This window comes from Canis aureus, chromosome 33, assembly GCF_053574225.1.
Source record: "Canis aureus isolate CA01 chromosome 33, VMU_Caureus_v.1.0, whole genome shotgun sequence".
In the NCBI taxonomy this organism is placed as follows: domain Eukaryota; kingdom Metazoa; phylum Chordata; class Mammalia; order Carnivora; family Canidae; genus Canis; species Canis aureus.
The window spans coordinates 7,016,417-7,031,232 of record NC_135643.1 but is presented as its reverse complement, the minus strand read 5'-3'; the positions used below and the strand labels follow the sequence as shown (position 1 = coordinate 7,031,232).

At 53.9% G+C, this 14,816-nt stretch overlaps 1 protein-coding gene and 2 long non-coding RNA genes across 3 annotated transcripts in view; 1 reads left to right on the top strand and 2 right to left on the bottom strand.

Annotated features, from left to right (window-relative positions):
* Positions 1-2,284: 2,284 nt before the first annotated feature.
* Positions 2,285-6,694, bottom strand: LOC144304231 (uncharacterized). The gene is made up of 2 exons (XR_013371171.1): positions 6,371-6,694; positions 2,285-3,066 (listed from the first exon to the last, which is right to left on the bottom strand). It is a non-coding gene; the product is annotated as an uncharacterized LOC144304231 (long non-coding RNA).
* The window catches only part of SCD5 (stearoyl-CoA desaturase 5), a 151,734-nt gene continuing 140,345 nt past the window's right edge, over positions 3,428-14,816 (top strand). Inside the window, exon 1 of the mRNA XM_077882733.1 lies at positions 3,428-3,829. Within this exon, the coding sequence (XP_077738859.1) occupies positions 3,622-3,829 (208 nt within the window). The 5' untranslated portion in view covers positions 3,428-3,621. The remainder of the gene's footprint in view (positions 3,830-14,816) is intronic.
* On the bottom strand, positions 10,067-13,791 carry LOC144304210 (uncharacterized). The gene is made up of 2 exons (XR_013371154.1): positions 13,392-13,791; positions 10,067-11,258 (listed from the first exon to the last, which is right to left on the bottom strand). It is a non-coding gene; the product is annotated as an uncharacterized LOC144304210 (long non-coding RNA).

Here is a 14,816-nt window from a genome sequence, read left to right as displayed (position 1 = left end):
GGCTGTAATCTAAAAAAAAAAAAAAAAAAAAAATCCAAAAAACAAAACAAAAAACCCCGACAAAAATAACAAGCGTTAGCGAGGATGTGGAGAAAATGGAACTCTCGCACACTGTTAGTGGGAATGTAAATGGTGTTGCTCCTGCTATGGGAAGGAGTTCCCCCAAAAAATTAAAAATAAAATTACCATAAATCCATCAATACTACTTCTGGGTATAGACCCAAAAGCATTGAAAGCAGAGTTTCAAATAGTTGTATCCCTATATTCATAGGAGCATTAGTCATAATAGCTAAAAGATGGAAGGGACCCAAATGTCCATTGTAGGATTAATAGGTAAGAAAAATGTGGCAATACATACAATGGGATATTATTTGGCCTTGAAAAGGAAGGAAATTCTTTTTTTTTTTTTAAAGGATTTTATTTATTTATGAGAGGCACAGGGAGAGGCAGAGACACAGGCAGAGGGAGAAGCAGGCTCCCCACAAGGAGCCCAATGTGGGACTCGATCCCGGATCCCAAGATCACGCCCTGAGCCAAAGGCAGACGCTCATCCACTGAGCCACCCAGGCATCCCAGGAAGGAAATTCTGACACATAATACAACATGGATGAACCTTGAAGACATTGTGCTAAGTGAAATAATCCAGTCATACAAAAAGACAAACACTGTATGATTCCACTTATATCAGGTATCTAGAGTAGTCAAAGTCATGGAAATAGAAAGTACAATGACAGTTGTCCGGCTAGGGAGAGGGAGAGATAGGGGATTATTGTTTAATGTGCATAGAGTTTCAGTTTTGCAAGTTGAAAAAGGTGTGGAGATTTATATATTTATTATTTAATAGTTAACACTATTGAACTGAACGTTTAAAAATGGTTAAGATTTATGCACATTTTACCACAAATAAAAAAAAACTTTAAAAAATCAAGTTAAAAAAAAGCTACTCAGATATTACCCCTCCTCCTCCCTCCCTCTGTAACCATTCCTTCCTTTGTTCCTCCACTTTATCTTGTATATATTACTATTAGGGCTCTTAACCACATTTTTGGTAAGTATTTATTTGACAGGATAAGGTTTACTCTCCCAATTGCCCCCATTAAGGAGTAAGTGGAACACTCATTCACTTCTGGGTTCTAGACCAAAGCTAAGAAAATATACTAAGGTCTTTTAGAAAGACCTTAGATGGGAAGAGACAGTAGCCCTGATGGCATAATATGCTACAGGGGACAGTCACTATCAACAAAAGTATATTTTGTATCTGTAGAGACTTCACTTTGAGATTAGATCTGGAAAAATCATTTTCCTTCAATTATCCTTTTGTGGGCAGGGTCTGAAAGACCTAAAGAGCACTTCCCCCCACCCCCAACACCTACAAACATCCCCTCCTCCATCCTGAGTCCAACCTGCTCAAATGATTGGCCAATGCAGTCTGACTCAATGGAGGGAGGAGAGGAAGATATTCATTCAAGATAGATTCAAGACGGAGTAGTTTATCCAATAGACAATGTACCCAGGGGTCAAGTAAAGAACTGTTTTGCTGTCTCCCTTGGACTCTTGGGATCTATGCTTGATGTATAATAATTTTTTTTTCTGATAATGGACTATACCTTCCTATCCTTCCAAAGTCATAGCCAAGAAGTTACATTTGTTTGAATCTCTTCCCTCCCTTGTGAGGAGCTCCTTTAGGGGCAGGGACCAAAACTTATTCATCCTTGCATCCCCAGTGTTCACTACTCCTGGCATATAGCAGGTGCCCAATAAATCCCAAATAAATGACTGAATGGTTAGAGTGAGTGTGAGGAGAGTCATTATAATACCCAGAGATTTTTGGCTAAGTAACTAGCCCATCCCTGAGAGAAAGGGCAGTCTGAACTAAAGACCTGCAGGCAGCATGTGGGTCTGGTAGGAATGGGAAGGAGAGGGCTGGTGTGAAGAAAAAGTGGTTCATTATAAAGCCCAGGTTGAGCAGGCTAATGAAATTGATATCCTTTAATTTCATGTTCCATTGTCTCACTAGTCATTATTCAGTACCAATATTTATCCAGCTGGTCACCAGGCAAATTTCCTTTCATTCTATAATTTCAGCTCCATCTGAAGTGCCACTGTAACACTGCCTCAGTGGCCCCAATTCCACAGCCACATTAAATCAGACATTATTTTAATGTAGCTGATTGGACTGGTTCAGGTCTGCTAACAGTAAGATACTCATGTATGGCCCTTTTATGCAGTCAGTTCTAATTTTTCCCCCTTTCCCAGAAACCTGGAAAGGATTCCTAACAATGGGTAACCCAAACATCAGCTTTATTTGTCAACATAATGGTGCTCCTTCAAACTCACATTCATAGACTTTTGCAAGTTGGGAGAAAAGAGTAAAAATTAGTTCTGTTCCCCCCATAAGGAAATTTGTGTCTGGAGAGCAAAGCTGGGTCACATTGACTTAGAACTAGAACTCAGAGCCCCGGACTTCCAGTCCTAAGGCCTTTTTCTTCTGCACCAGCCTTAGGTGCAACCATGCCTGCTTGGGACAGGACCAGCTCACCCCTCCTAGCACTTCTGTGCAATTAGGGCCCCCTCTTCACAGCTCTAAATTATCTGCAAAGAGAAGAGTGCACACACACACATTTTTCACGGGTTAATTTTCCTTGAAACATTCTGGGTGATTTTTCTAAAGCCCCATTCACAATGGTGCTGAATTTACAATATTCCATCAACTGAGAACGAAGGAGATAGTCCAGAAGTGCGTTGGTTAGCCCAGAATAGGCCGGAAGCAGAGCTGCGCAGATCTGGGGCTGCGCGGTGGGCAGGCAGGGCACTGTGGGCTGATACACCGTGTGTGCGTCCTCTGATAGGCACGAACTGAACTGAGCACCTCCTGGGCATCTGGCTGCAGCTGCCTAATTAAAAGTTGAGCAGCTGCCTCCATCCCTCCATCCCTCCATCCCTCCATCCCTCCACCGGCAGAGACACTTGGACTTCTCATTCTCATCTCGGATACAGATTCGGCCTTCACTTGTGTTGCGACTCCAGACAGGTCATTTTAAATTTTCCAATACTAGTGGACTTTGCCTTCAAAAGAAAAAAAAAAAAAAAAAAAAAAAAGACCTTCCAAAAGGGAAAGGTATTTTTGGAGCTGGAGAAGCACACAAAAACGACAAAAGTTGTGTGAGCTCCGGGTCAGGGGAGCCCCATCCCACCGCCCGCCCGGAGGGCTCACGGTGCGGGGCCGCGGAGCCCGGCAGCCCAGCCAGGCCAGGAGGGCGCCTTCCTCTTTAAGAGTCCACAGGCGATCCTGATTGGCTGTGGCTCTGCAGGGCCCGCCTCCCCGCTCCCCCGGGACCCGCTCCCGCTGCCCCTCCCGCTCCCCCTCCCGCCCCCCCCCCCGCGCTCCCGCTCCCGCCCCGGCGCTCGCCTCCCCTTCCTCGCAGCCGAGCCCGGCCTGCAGCCGCGCGGGAGGCTCGCCAGCAGCAGATGCCGCGCGCCGGGACCTGCATCCTCAGTGCGCGCTGAACGGCCGAAGAAGAGGGAGGGAACCGGAGAGGGCCACCTCCCCCCGCCGCCCCCGGAGGGCTCCGCCGGCCGGGACCCGCCCGCTGTGGCCGCCGCCGCCCACCGCTCCCAGCCATGCCGGGCCCGGCCGCCGACGGGGGGCAGGTCCCCTTCCGCGGCGCCAAGGAGGAGATCCGGCCGAGGGTCGAAGGCCCCGGGGACGGCGGCGGCCCGCGGCACGGCGTCGTCTGGAGGAACGTGGTCCTGATGAGCCTGCTCCACTTGGCGGCCCTGTACTCCCTGGCGCTGATCCCCGCGGCCCAGCCGCTCACCCTGCTCTGGGGTAAGTCCCGCCGGCGCCCCCGGGCCCGGGCCCCGAGCCCCGAGCCCCGAGTCCCGAGCCCCGAGCCCCGAGCCCCGAGCCAGGCCAGGCCGCCCCCAGCCCTGCGCTCGCTTCTGCCACGCGCCCCGCCCCGCGCGGGACCTGCAGTGGCCGCTCCTTCGGGGCCGCTGGCGTTTCTCTCTGTCCAGGGATTTGCAGCTTCGGCCTCCCGCGCCCTCTGGCCCGGTGGGCGCCTTGGCCGGCTCCCGGCGGGAGAGCGGGAGGGACTTGGGGTCCAGAGGGCAAACTGCGCGTCGCGGGAGGGACGGCAGGCGGGACGGCAGGAGGGACGGCAGGAGGGACGGCAGCGGGACGGCAGGGGGGACGGCAGGAGGGACGGCAGCGGGACGGCAGGGCGGACGGCAGGAGGGACGGCAGGAGGGACGGCAGGAGGGACGGCAGGCGGGACGGCAGGAGGGACGGCAGGCGGGACGGCAGGAGGGACGGCAGGCGGGACGGCAGGAGGGACGGCAGGCGGGACGGCAGCGGGACGGCAGGGGGGACGGCAGGAGGGACGGCAGGAGGGACGGCAGGAGGGACGGCAGGGGGGACGGCAGGGGGGACGGCAGGCGGGACGGCAGCGGGACGGCAGGGGGGACGGCAGGAGGGACGGCAGGAGGGACGGCAGGCGGGACGGCAGGAGGGACGGCAGGCGGGACGGCAGCGGGACGGCAGGGGGGACGGCAGGAGGGACGGCAGGAGGGACGGCAGGACGGCAGGAGGGACGGCAGGCGGGACCGCAGTCGGGACGGCAGTCGGGACGGCAGGGGGGACGGCAGGAGGGACGGCAGGCGGGACGGCAGGGGGGACGGCAGCGGGACGGCAGCGGGGACGGCAGGGGGGGCGGCAGGGGGGGACGGCAGGAGGGACGGCAGGCGGGACGGCAGCGGGACGGCAGGGGGGACGGCAGGCGGGACGGCAGGCGGGACGGCAGCGGGACGGCAGGGGGGACGGCAGAAGGGACGGCAGGGGGGACGGCAGGAGGGACGCAGGGGGGACGGCAGGCGGGACGGCAGGGGGGACGGCAGGGGGGACGGCAGGGGGGACGGCAGGGGGGACGGCAGAGGGGACGGCAGGGGGGACGGCAGTGGGGACGGCAGGCGGGACGGCAGCGGGACGGCAGGGGGGACGGCAGCGGGGACGGAAGGGGGGACGGCAGGCGGGACGGCAGCGGGACGGCAGGCGGGACGGCAGCGGGACGGCAGGGGGGACCGCAGGCGGGACGGCAGGGAGGACGGCAGGCGGGACGGCAGGCGGGACCGCAGGCGGGACGGCAGTCGGGACGGCAGGGGGGACGGCAGGAGGGACGGCAGCGGGGACGGCAGGGGGGGCGGCAGGGGGGGACGGCAGGAGGGACGGCAGGGGGGACGGCAGCGGGACGGCAGGGGGGACGGCAGCGGGGACGGCAGGGGGGGCGGCAGGGGGGGCCGGCAGGCGGGACGGCAGGCGGGACGGCAGCGGGACGGCAGGGGGGACCGCAGGCGGGACGGCAGGGGGGACGGCAGGCGGGACGGCAGGCGGGACGGCAGGGAGGACGGCAGGCGGGACGGCAGGCGGGACCGCAGGCGGGACGGCAGTCGGGACGGCAGGGGGGACGGCAGGAGGGACGGCAGGCGGGACGGCAGGGGGGACGGCAGCGGGACGGCAGCGGGGACGGCAGGGGGGGACGGCAGGAGGGACGGCAGGGGGGACGGCAGGAGGGACGGCAGGCGGGACCGCAGGGGGGACGGCAGCGGGACGGCAGCGGGGACGGCAGGGGGGGCGGCAGGGGGGGCCGGCAGGCGGGACGGCAGGCGGGACGGCAGCGGGACGGCAGGGGGGACCGCAGGCGGGACGGCAGGCGGGACGGCAGTCGGGACGGCAGTCGGGACGGCAGGGGGGACGGCAGGAGGGACGGCAGGCGGGACGGCAGGGGGGACGGCAGGGGGGACGGCAGGAGGGACGGCAGGGGGGACGGCAGGAGGGACGGCAGGGGGGACGGCAGCGGGACGGCAGGGGGGACGGCAGGGAGGACGGCAGGCGGGACGGCAGCGGGACGGCAGGGGGGACGGCAGGGAGGACGGCAGGCGGGACGGCAGGCGGGACCGCAGGCGGGACGGCAGTCGGGACGGCAGGAGGGACGGCAGCGGGACGGCAGCGGGGACGGCAGGGGGGGCGGCAGGGGGGGACGGCAGGAGGGACGGCAGGCGGGACGGCAGCGGGACGGCAGGGGGGACGGCAGCGGGGACGGCAGCAGGGACGGCAGCAGGGACGGCAGGAGGGACGGTTGTCGCCAGTGCGGGCCGCGGCGGGCTTCCCGTCTGCCGCCGCTCAGGGTCGCCGCCTCCTCCGCGGGCCGAGGTAAGGATGAGAAAAGGAGCGGAGCAAGGTGGAAAGACCCGCACAGAATCAGTCTTGATTTTCATGCATGAGAGGGAAGAAGCCAGTTTCCCTGCTACCCCACGGGCCCTGTCGCTGCCGCCCTGCACGTCCCTGCCCCGCGCTGTGTCCAGTTGCGCTTACACCGTCCGGGAAGTTTCTCAGCGAGCAAACCCAGGCCCCGGCGAGCGCGCTCCGACCGCAGCACAAAGCTGTAGCTGTGGCCGTGGAGCCTCCTCCAGGCCCTGCCCTTCTCTGGCCAGCGCGGGTCTGCAGGGTCCCCGCCGCACCCGTGGCTCTCCCGCCACCCTCCTTGCTGGCAGGGGAGGGAGCCCAGGAGAGGCCCATCGCACCCACCCACTCCCCCATTTCCTGGGCCCCAGGGGTTCAGCGGCTGCCCTGCAGCACTCCGGTGGCTGGTCTCTGAACCACCTGGCAGGTCCCCCTGGCCCCAGGAACTGCTTTTGGTTTCAGTTGCCAGGGCCAAAGGCACAGGCACTGATATCCTGGGCTGAGAATTTGATGAGGTAATCCAAGAAGCCCTTTTAGCTCTCCATTCCGGGATCTCCAAGGAATGGGGGCAGGAGAAACACAACCTACTTTTGTTTCCAGACGGGAAAAGGAAGAAAATAAGAGGACTTCTTTCTATAGAGCTTATTTGGTAAAGTGCCAGCTTCAAATGCCTAGGTAGATCAAGAGCCACTGGGGTTGCCTTGACAGCCTTCCCTTGAAACCCTACAGCCCCTCTGTATTGGAAGCAAATCCATCCAGAGCCTGATAACTCTTAGGGGGGGTGTGGCTGAGAGAGACTGGGGCGTTGAAGGATGGTGAGAGGGTCCAGAGTCTTTGGGAATCCATGGCACCATTTTCCCCCCTTCACGTGAGCTCCACGCCCAGCTCCAGAGCTGGAACTCAGAACCCCAATATCAAGAGTCACCTGCTCCTCTGAGCCAGCCAGGTGCCCTGTCCGTGAAGCCTTTTTTAAGTCCCCTAAAAGCTCTTGGCAGCCCCCTGCTTGTGCCTCCCCCATTCAGTGCGCCACCTCAATTCTGGGTTCTTTTCACCATCATCTTTGTGATTATGTATTGATCTCTTTTTTTTAAAGATTTTATCTGGGGATCCCAGCAGTTTAGCGCCTGCCTTTGGCCCAGGGCGCGATCCTGGAGACCCGGGATCGAATCCCACATCGGGCTCCTGGTGCATGGAGCCTGCTTCTCCCTCTGCCTATGTCTCTGTCTGTCTGTCTGTCTCTCTCTCTCTCTCTGTGTGACTATCATAAATAAATAAATAAAATAAAGATTTTATTTATTTATTCATGAGAGACATAGAGAGGCAGAGACATAAGCAGAGACATAGGATGCAGACTGGACCCGGACCCCGGATCACAACCTGAGTCAAAGATAGATGCTCAACCCCTGAGCCACCCAGGTGCCCTTACGTATTGGTTTAACTCTGTCTTCCTTCTTCGTTTATCTCCAAATGACTAGATTCTAAGATGTTCAGCCAGTACCTCACGGACACATCCCTTTAACTAGACATGCCAGCTGAAGCCCTTGCAGCCTCAGAGCCTCCGCGGAGCTCTGACCTCCCTTTCCTGGGCTGGGACCGTACCTTTGAACTTCAGAGCCCACCTGCCTCTAGGGAATTGGGGCTTAGCCTTAATAGGGCAGGGCCATCCAAGGTTCAGGGAGAAGTGGGCACATAAAACATTCCCACATTTCTGTACTTGCCTGGAGTGCCACAGGGCTCACAGGCTTCACTCCCTACAGCCCCCAAACCCTGTTGACCCCGGCACTCCACCGGGAGCCACAAGGACAAGGCTTCTTCTCCAGGCTGGCCAAGTCGGCTCTGCCCTTTCCAGGCTGTTTCCTGCGGTGAAGACAGAATCTTTGTTTCTGAAAGACCTTGGCCAGAGGACACCTCCCTCAGCCCCAGACTCTTACAGCTTCCCCGGAGAAGCCCACACACTGCAGGAATCTGCTTTCCCTTTGTGGGTGATGCTGCTGAAGCCTAGTCTTATACCTCCCTGGAGAGTCTTCTCTCTTAACTACCTTCTATCGGCTCCGTTTTCTGAATCTTGATTCTCTCCCTACCTGTGCTTCATTGTATCATGAGGGGGGGAAAAAGAAAGGAAGAAAAGAGAGGAAGAGGAAAAAAAGAAAAGAACAGTGGTGACTGTTGTCCTTTCAGAGTCCAAAATTTCGACTTCGATACATTCTAAACAAATGAATGTCATCCGATGGACTTCTTGTGAGGGAGGAAAGAGACAGAGACTAGTTGAGATTGGTTGTGCTGATTGCTAGGATATATAGGGTTATTTTCAGTGGAAGCCCTGGGTTCTTCACTCACACAATTTCCCCCACTGGATGCCCTGTTTCACTACCTCTGCCACTGGTTCTATCTAGCTTTATTTTTTTATTTTTATTTTTTTAAGATTTTATTTATTTATTCATAGAGACACACAGAGAGAGGGGGGCAGAGGCACAGGCAGAGGGAGAAGCAGGCTCCATGCAGGAAGCCCGATGTGGGACTCGATCCAGGGTCCCCAGGATCACACCCCGGGCTGCAGGCGGCGCTACACCGCTGTGCCACTGGGGCTGCCCTCTACCTAGCTTTAGGGCTGAGTTCATGCACTAATGGGCTGCTTCACCCACTTTAGAGACATAGGTTCTCAAAGACATAGGCTTAGCCCTTCCCTTGCTGGCCACCCTTCAGCCCTAGGTGAGGTTGCTCTGGAAACAAGAGGCATCAATTAAGTGCGCCCAGCAGAGACTGTGTTAGGTGTGCAGCACATAGAGAGTAACGTGTGGAGTGGTAGAATGTCACCTGTGAAAGATCCATCAAGTTGTTCAGTCCAGCCTCCTCCACTGCCTAGTCCCTCCACCTTTTGCTGACTCTCCTTGGGGCCAGAGCAAGTTGTTTCCCCTCCTTGTATTTGCCCTTTTCTGAGTGGGCGGCCCTGTCAGAACAGAATGCTCTTGGCGCCCACAGGTCCTGAGGGATGAGTTTATGTGTTTCAAGGACAGAAAAACATAAACTCTGACTGGAAGAAACATCTTCACCTGAAGGCTTGAGCTCACAAAAGTGCCTACGTGAAGAGTTTTTGGCAAAGGCACGGTTAGCCCATGCCCTGAATCCCAAAATGAGTGGAACAGAAGAGCGAGTAGCAGCAGTCATGGTGTGAAGAGTCCTGGGCTCCTTTCCAGTGAGCTTGGCCTCGCCTGTCTCCAGGCATTCTGGCTATTGGTTTTCAGAAATGTCAGGGACTTTTCCGGAGTCTAAGTGTCATCTGAGTCCCCTGATTATGTCCCATGGTGACATCATGGCTTTTTTCCCCCCTCTTGGGATGACGTCATTGGAAGTATGAGGCAGGAAAAGCAGTAATTTGCCCTGCTCCCTTCCTCTATCTTGCCTGGGGACAAATAGGGGGTTGGGTTTAAAGCTGAGAGGAGGCAGGGGTTAACCAAGCCGTCTGGGGGATGGGAGCATCAGGAGAGGCTGGGATTTGGAGAGTGCTGGTCCACCAATCAGATTCTTTTTTTTTTTTTAAGATTTTATTTATTTATTCATGGAAGACACAGAGAGAGGCAGAGACACAGGCAGAGGGAGAAGCAGCCTCCATGCTGAGAGCCCAATGTAGGACTTGATCCTGGGACTCCAGGATTACACCCTGGGCCGAAGGCAGGCGCCCAACCGCTGAGCCACCCAGGTGTCCCCATCAATCAGATTCTGTGCAATTCTGAGAGTTGACTGAAGATGAGCTATCTCTTGTCAGGCACCGAGTTTACCTGCCTCCATGACCTGGGTTGGTCTTGATGCCTTTAGTGGGTTGTGCTGCTGTTTTGTTTTTTTTTTTTTTTTATCAAGTCCCTAAAATTGTTGAGGAACCCCAAGAAGATGTAGCCTCAGACTTCTGCCTTGCCTCTAGGTTTTTTCTAGGGTGAGCGTGGCTCAGGAGAGAGATGTATCTGAACACGAATCCCTGCTCTCTAACTTGTCAGCCACATGACTTTGGACAAGCTAACATCTCTAAACTTCAGCTTTCTCACCTGTAAAATGGGTGTATTAATACCTCTTGCTTAGAAAGTTGTGAGAACTAAATTTGAGATTATGTGTAAATCACAGCACAGTACCCAGCCCTTGGTTGGTGTTCAGTAATTATCGGCTGCCGTTATTATAGGTCCTGATACTGGCTCTTTTTCTTCAGTAGAAGGGAAAAAGGCCTTCCTGCAGCACAACAAATTCTACGAAGCTGACACAGAACTTGGCTTTGTTGACTCTCTTGAATGGAAAAGATTGCTTTGGCTTTGGAAACTAAAAGGTTCCTTCTCAAAGTTCCCACAGAGAAATAAACATGAATCCCTCTTAGTCCTTCCTCCCTCCACCCCTTCCCTTCTCTTGGATTCTACCTTTTTCCTATTTTCCTCCCAAAGGTGACTAGTTTGTAGATAAGTATCTTTTTGTTTAGCTGACAACTCACCTGGTCTTTAGTGTTTTCTTTAGGGTTTTTTGAGCACAGCCCAGTTAGCATTGCTGTAGAAACCGGGCTCACTCATTTCTCTGAATCTCTTTGGGTCTTAATTTTGACTTGGTTTTCCCCCTCATCCCTGTCTTCTTGAGTAGTGTTTAAAACAAATGAACCAACACTTTAACGCCCAAACTCCTTAAAAAACCAAAAAACAAAAATGAATCTTCCCTTTAAGCCCTGTAATTCCCAGGCCATTGTTGCAACTCTTGCATTTTTAATAAATGGGCAAGCACCAAATGCCTCACTGAGGCTGGAGAGCAGCAGAACCGGAGAACAGAGTACACTCTTGCTAGCTTAATAGTCCCAACAACTATAAATATAGGTTTGAGGTTAACATTATTAACTCAGTTTTTTCTAAAACCAGTCAAGGTCACTGCAGACAGTACTGTGATCTTGAAATGAGCAGTGCTGCTGAGTAGAAACCAGGGCTGGAATCCCGGTGCTGCCACTTGATTCAACTTCATACAAAGTCCCCTTCCAGGTTGTGAGCCTCGGCCTTCTCATCTGTGAAAGGGAGACAGTAACGTGGAGCTGAAAGTTTTGAGAACTGGGGCACGTGTGAGAGTGCCTGCCAGGGGGTAGACACTCAGTGCGTCTGTTGTCATTACCTCCCACAATGGGGGCCTACGTCTTGAACCCAGCCCTGGCTTCATCGTCTGTCTGGGGCTTGGAGCACTTGTGGCTCAAATATAAGGCCCAGCCTTTAAATCTAAATGTTCAATCATGACCTTGCTGTAACATTTTTGGTTTTGCCTTTTAACTAGGTTTTGGATAGTATAAAATGATAATAATTGCCAGGAAAAGCCATTGATCAATTCACAAAAGGCAACACAGCCATGATGGTTTTTTAAGATTTTGTAAAACAGAACCATATCTTTGGGTGACATGATACTCGAGTGTTTATTTTGACATGCTGTAGTTTCAGGCCTGTGGTCTACCTGTCCCTGCTATGACGTGTACTGTCTCTTCACCCCGAGGTTAAGAGGATGGGCTTTGGAGTGAGGGTCGGGGATCAAAAACCACCCCCCCAAGTTTGGCCTTGGGCAGATCACTCACCCCCCTAACCTTCCCCAAGTGCACAATGAGGATAATTAACAGTATAACATCTGGAGTGAAATGAAACAACATAGTAAAGAACTTGGCCTGACTTGTGGTGAGCACAGGGTGAGAGGTACCCAAGTGCTGAATCACTATACTGTACACTTGAAACTGACAGGACACTGTATGTTAACTATACCGGAATTTAAAAAGAAAAAAAAAAAAGAACTTAGCCTGGAAGCCAGCACAGAGGAAGTGTGAGCCCTGTGCCATTCGTATCCTGCTTCCCTTCTCTCCTTCCCTTTGTTTAGCTCATCTTTTGGAGGCTGAGCCTTATTCCAGCCTGCCAGCTCGTGAAAGCCCCGGTCATGCGGTCAAGGCAGTTGTCTCTGATTTTATTTCCTCTGCTAATGAGATGGTGGCCGCAACAATAGGTACCAGCTGTCCTTCCTCTTCAGTGCCTATCCTTTGTTCATTATGTGTGAGTGGCCCTGAGAGAGGTCCTCACGGTTGCACATGCAGTCACGTATTCATCCATCCACAAATTCATTCCTTTTTTTCCATTCCAGTGACTGTCAAAACTGATTGCACATCAAAATCACTTGGGAATCCTTTACAATTTTTGGAAGCCTTGGCCCTCACCTAGACCTACTAAATTGGAATCTCTAAGAGTGATGCCCTGGCTGCTGCTGCTGCTTTTTCTTCTTACTATTATTTTATTATTATTATTATTTCTTACCACTCGCATATTTCTGATGCACAACGGGCTGAGAACCATTATTTAATTCACTTGTTTAGTAATATTTACTACTCACCCATTACCTGCCAGGTGGCAGCACAATCCCTGACTTGATGGCACTCAGAGGTCAGTTGGAGAGACAGACAGATACACCAGTGGTAAGGCTGAGGCGGCCTTGGTTACAGCACGCAGGCCTGGGGAAGTTGGGGAGGCTCCCTGCAGGAGGAGGCAGCTGTGCTGAGCCTGGCAGGAGGCCTGTGCCTGGCCTGCTCGGGGTTTGGGTGACATGGTATTGTGGCCACAGGCAAGAGTGGAGGTGGAGATCTGGGCGCGGGGGGGGGGGGGGGTGGAGACAGAGCAGAAACCTGATGGTCCAGCAAGGCTGGAGGTGGTCAGGGACCAAATCCATGGCAGGGAAAAGCAGGGCCAGGAGGAGATTGGGCTTGCAGGAAGCCTGCCCTTCCACCTCTACCTAACTTTCTCCTCCTCTCAGCCCATCGCACACACCAATTCCTGCTACGATGAGGTGGTCTGGAGCAAAATTTTTAGACTAGACACTTTAGACTAAAACTAGTCTAAAGTTTTCCAGGAAAGATCCTGGGGCACACACCTGGAGCAGGTGGCCACTGGGCCATCTCCTTCAGGCTGTCCGCATCTGAGGGGAGGCCAAGAGTAACATCTCAGTTGGGTATTTGATTTCACAGACTCAAAGGTACTGTCCTGAGACTAAACACTAAAACGCCCAGAAGTATTAGAGTACCAGACCCTGAGTGCCATCCTCCACCCATTTTCCCCCGTTCTCTACTCTTCCTGGTCTCTAAAAGGTACCTGTGTGTCCACACAAGGGGGCTTGTCCTTACCTCTCTTCCTCCCTTGAGCCCAAGTTTAAGTAGCTGGTTCTCACCAGTCCTCATTTCAGGCCTGCTGAGTCGTCCTTCCTCTATCATGCTTCCCTTTTTGCAGCTTCCTAGGATGAGTTAGAGGGCTCTGTGGATCCTGGCAGGCTGTGGTCCATGGACCAGCAGCATCGACGTCGCCTGGGAGCTTGTTAGAAATAGAGATGTTCAGACCCCATCCTGAATCGGGACCTGCATTTTCATAAGGTCTCCAGGTGATTCATCTGTATGCTAAAGTTAGAGATGCACTCCCTTAAGTCCAGCCACAGGCTGGCAGTTCGGAGAAGCTGGACATGAGTGGGATCTGGCGATCCTTCCTTCTTCCTTTTAATGGCCTCCTCCCCTTTGCCTCCACTTCCTACCCTTCTGCCTTCTTGCGGCTTATTTTAGAACATGTCAGGATCTTGCTTCTCTTGCCAACAAAAGGCTGTTGCTAAAATCTTTCAGCCGGCAGCAGCAATGTTTAATTCATGGGCTAGAAAATTAATTTTATTTTCATGAATAGAGCTGGGGAAAAAATAACAGGAAGGCTCTGTGCATGGCCCTTGGGAATTCAGCTTGTCTATTTAACAGATGAACTGGAAGAGGTGAGGAGGCCTCAGGGGAGGGCTGTCTTCCACAAAATCATGAAGTAAATCATATCAGTTAGGATGCTTTTGTCCACAGATAGCACAAAACTCAATTTAAGTGGCTTAAATGGTAAGGAAATTTTCTAATTTCAACTGATATAAATCCCAAGGTCCGGGGCACTCTTGTCACCAAAGAGCAGATTTTATTTCTGCCGTGGCCGCCCTGTCGAATTTAATTTTCCTCATGGTTACAAAATGGTTGCCAGAATGTCAGGCAGCACAGTGGAGCTACAGCAATGTCCTAGAGAAGAAGAGAGAGGATGCCCCTTCCTGATGGCTCATCAGAGAGAAAATCTTCCTGGCCACCTCACAGCTTAGGTCTCCTCCAGTCTCCCTTGCAGGATTATCTCCCCAGTGCCTTGTTAAATCAGGCCTTGGCAAAGGATTGAACACTAATGTTGGCCAGTAAGCCACACGTGGTAGGAGTAGAAGGAGTGGAGATTAAGAGGCAAACAAAACCCAGGCTCTGCTCAAATGAAGAAGATGGCTTGGCTGCTCAGACAGCTAACACGTCCACCCCAGGGGCTTCCTTCACTCCCTGTCCTGACTTTCCCTTTTTGGTGTCACCTCCGTCCCCTGAAAGGGCTCTGGTTTCATGTTGTAGCGTACTCTCCCTACTTTCCATCACCCGCACTTCTCTCAAATCCTGCTGTCATTACAGTGAGTTGTAAAGGTTCATCTTTTCCATGAGGCCCTGTGGCACTCCTACCTCCCAGGACCTGGCACATAGCCTCTGCTCAACTTATCAGTGTTGGGTGAA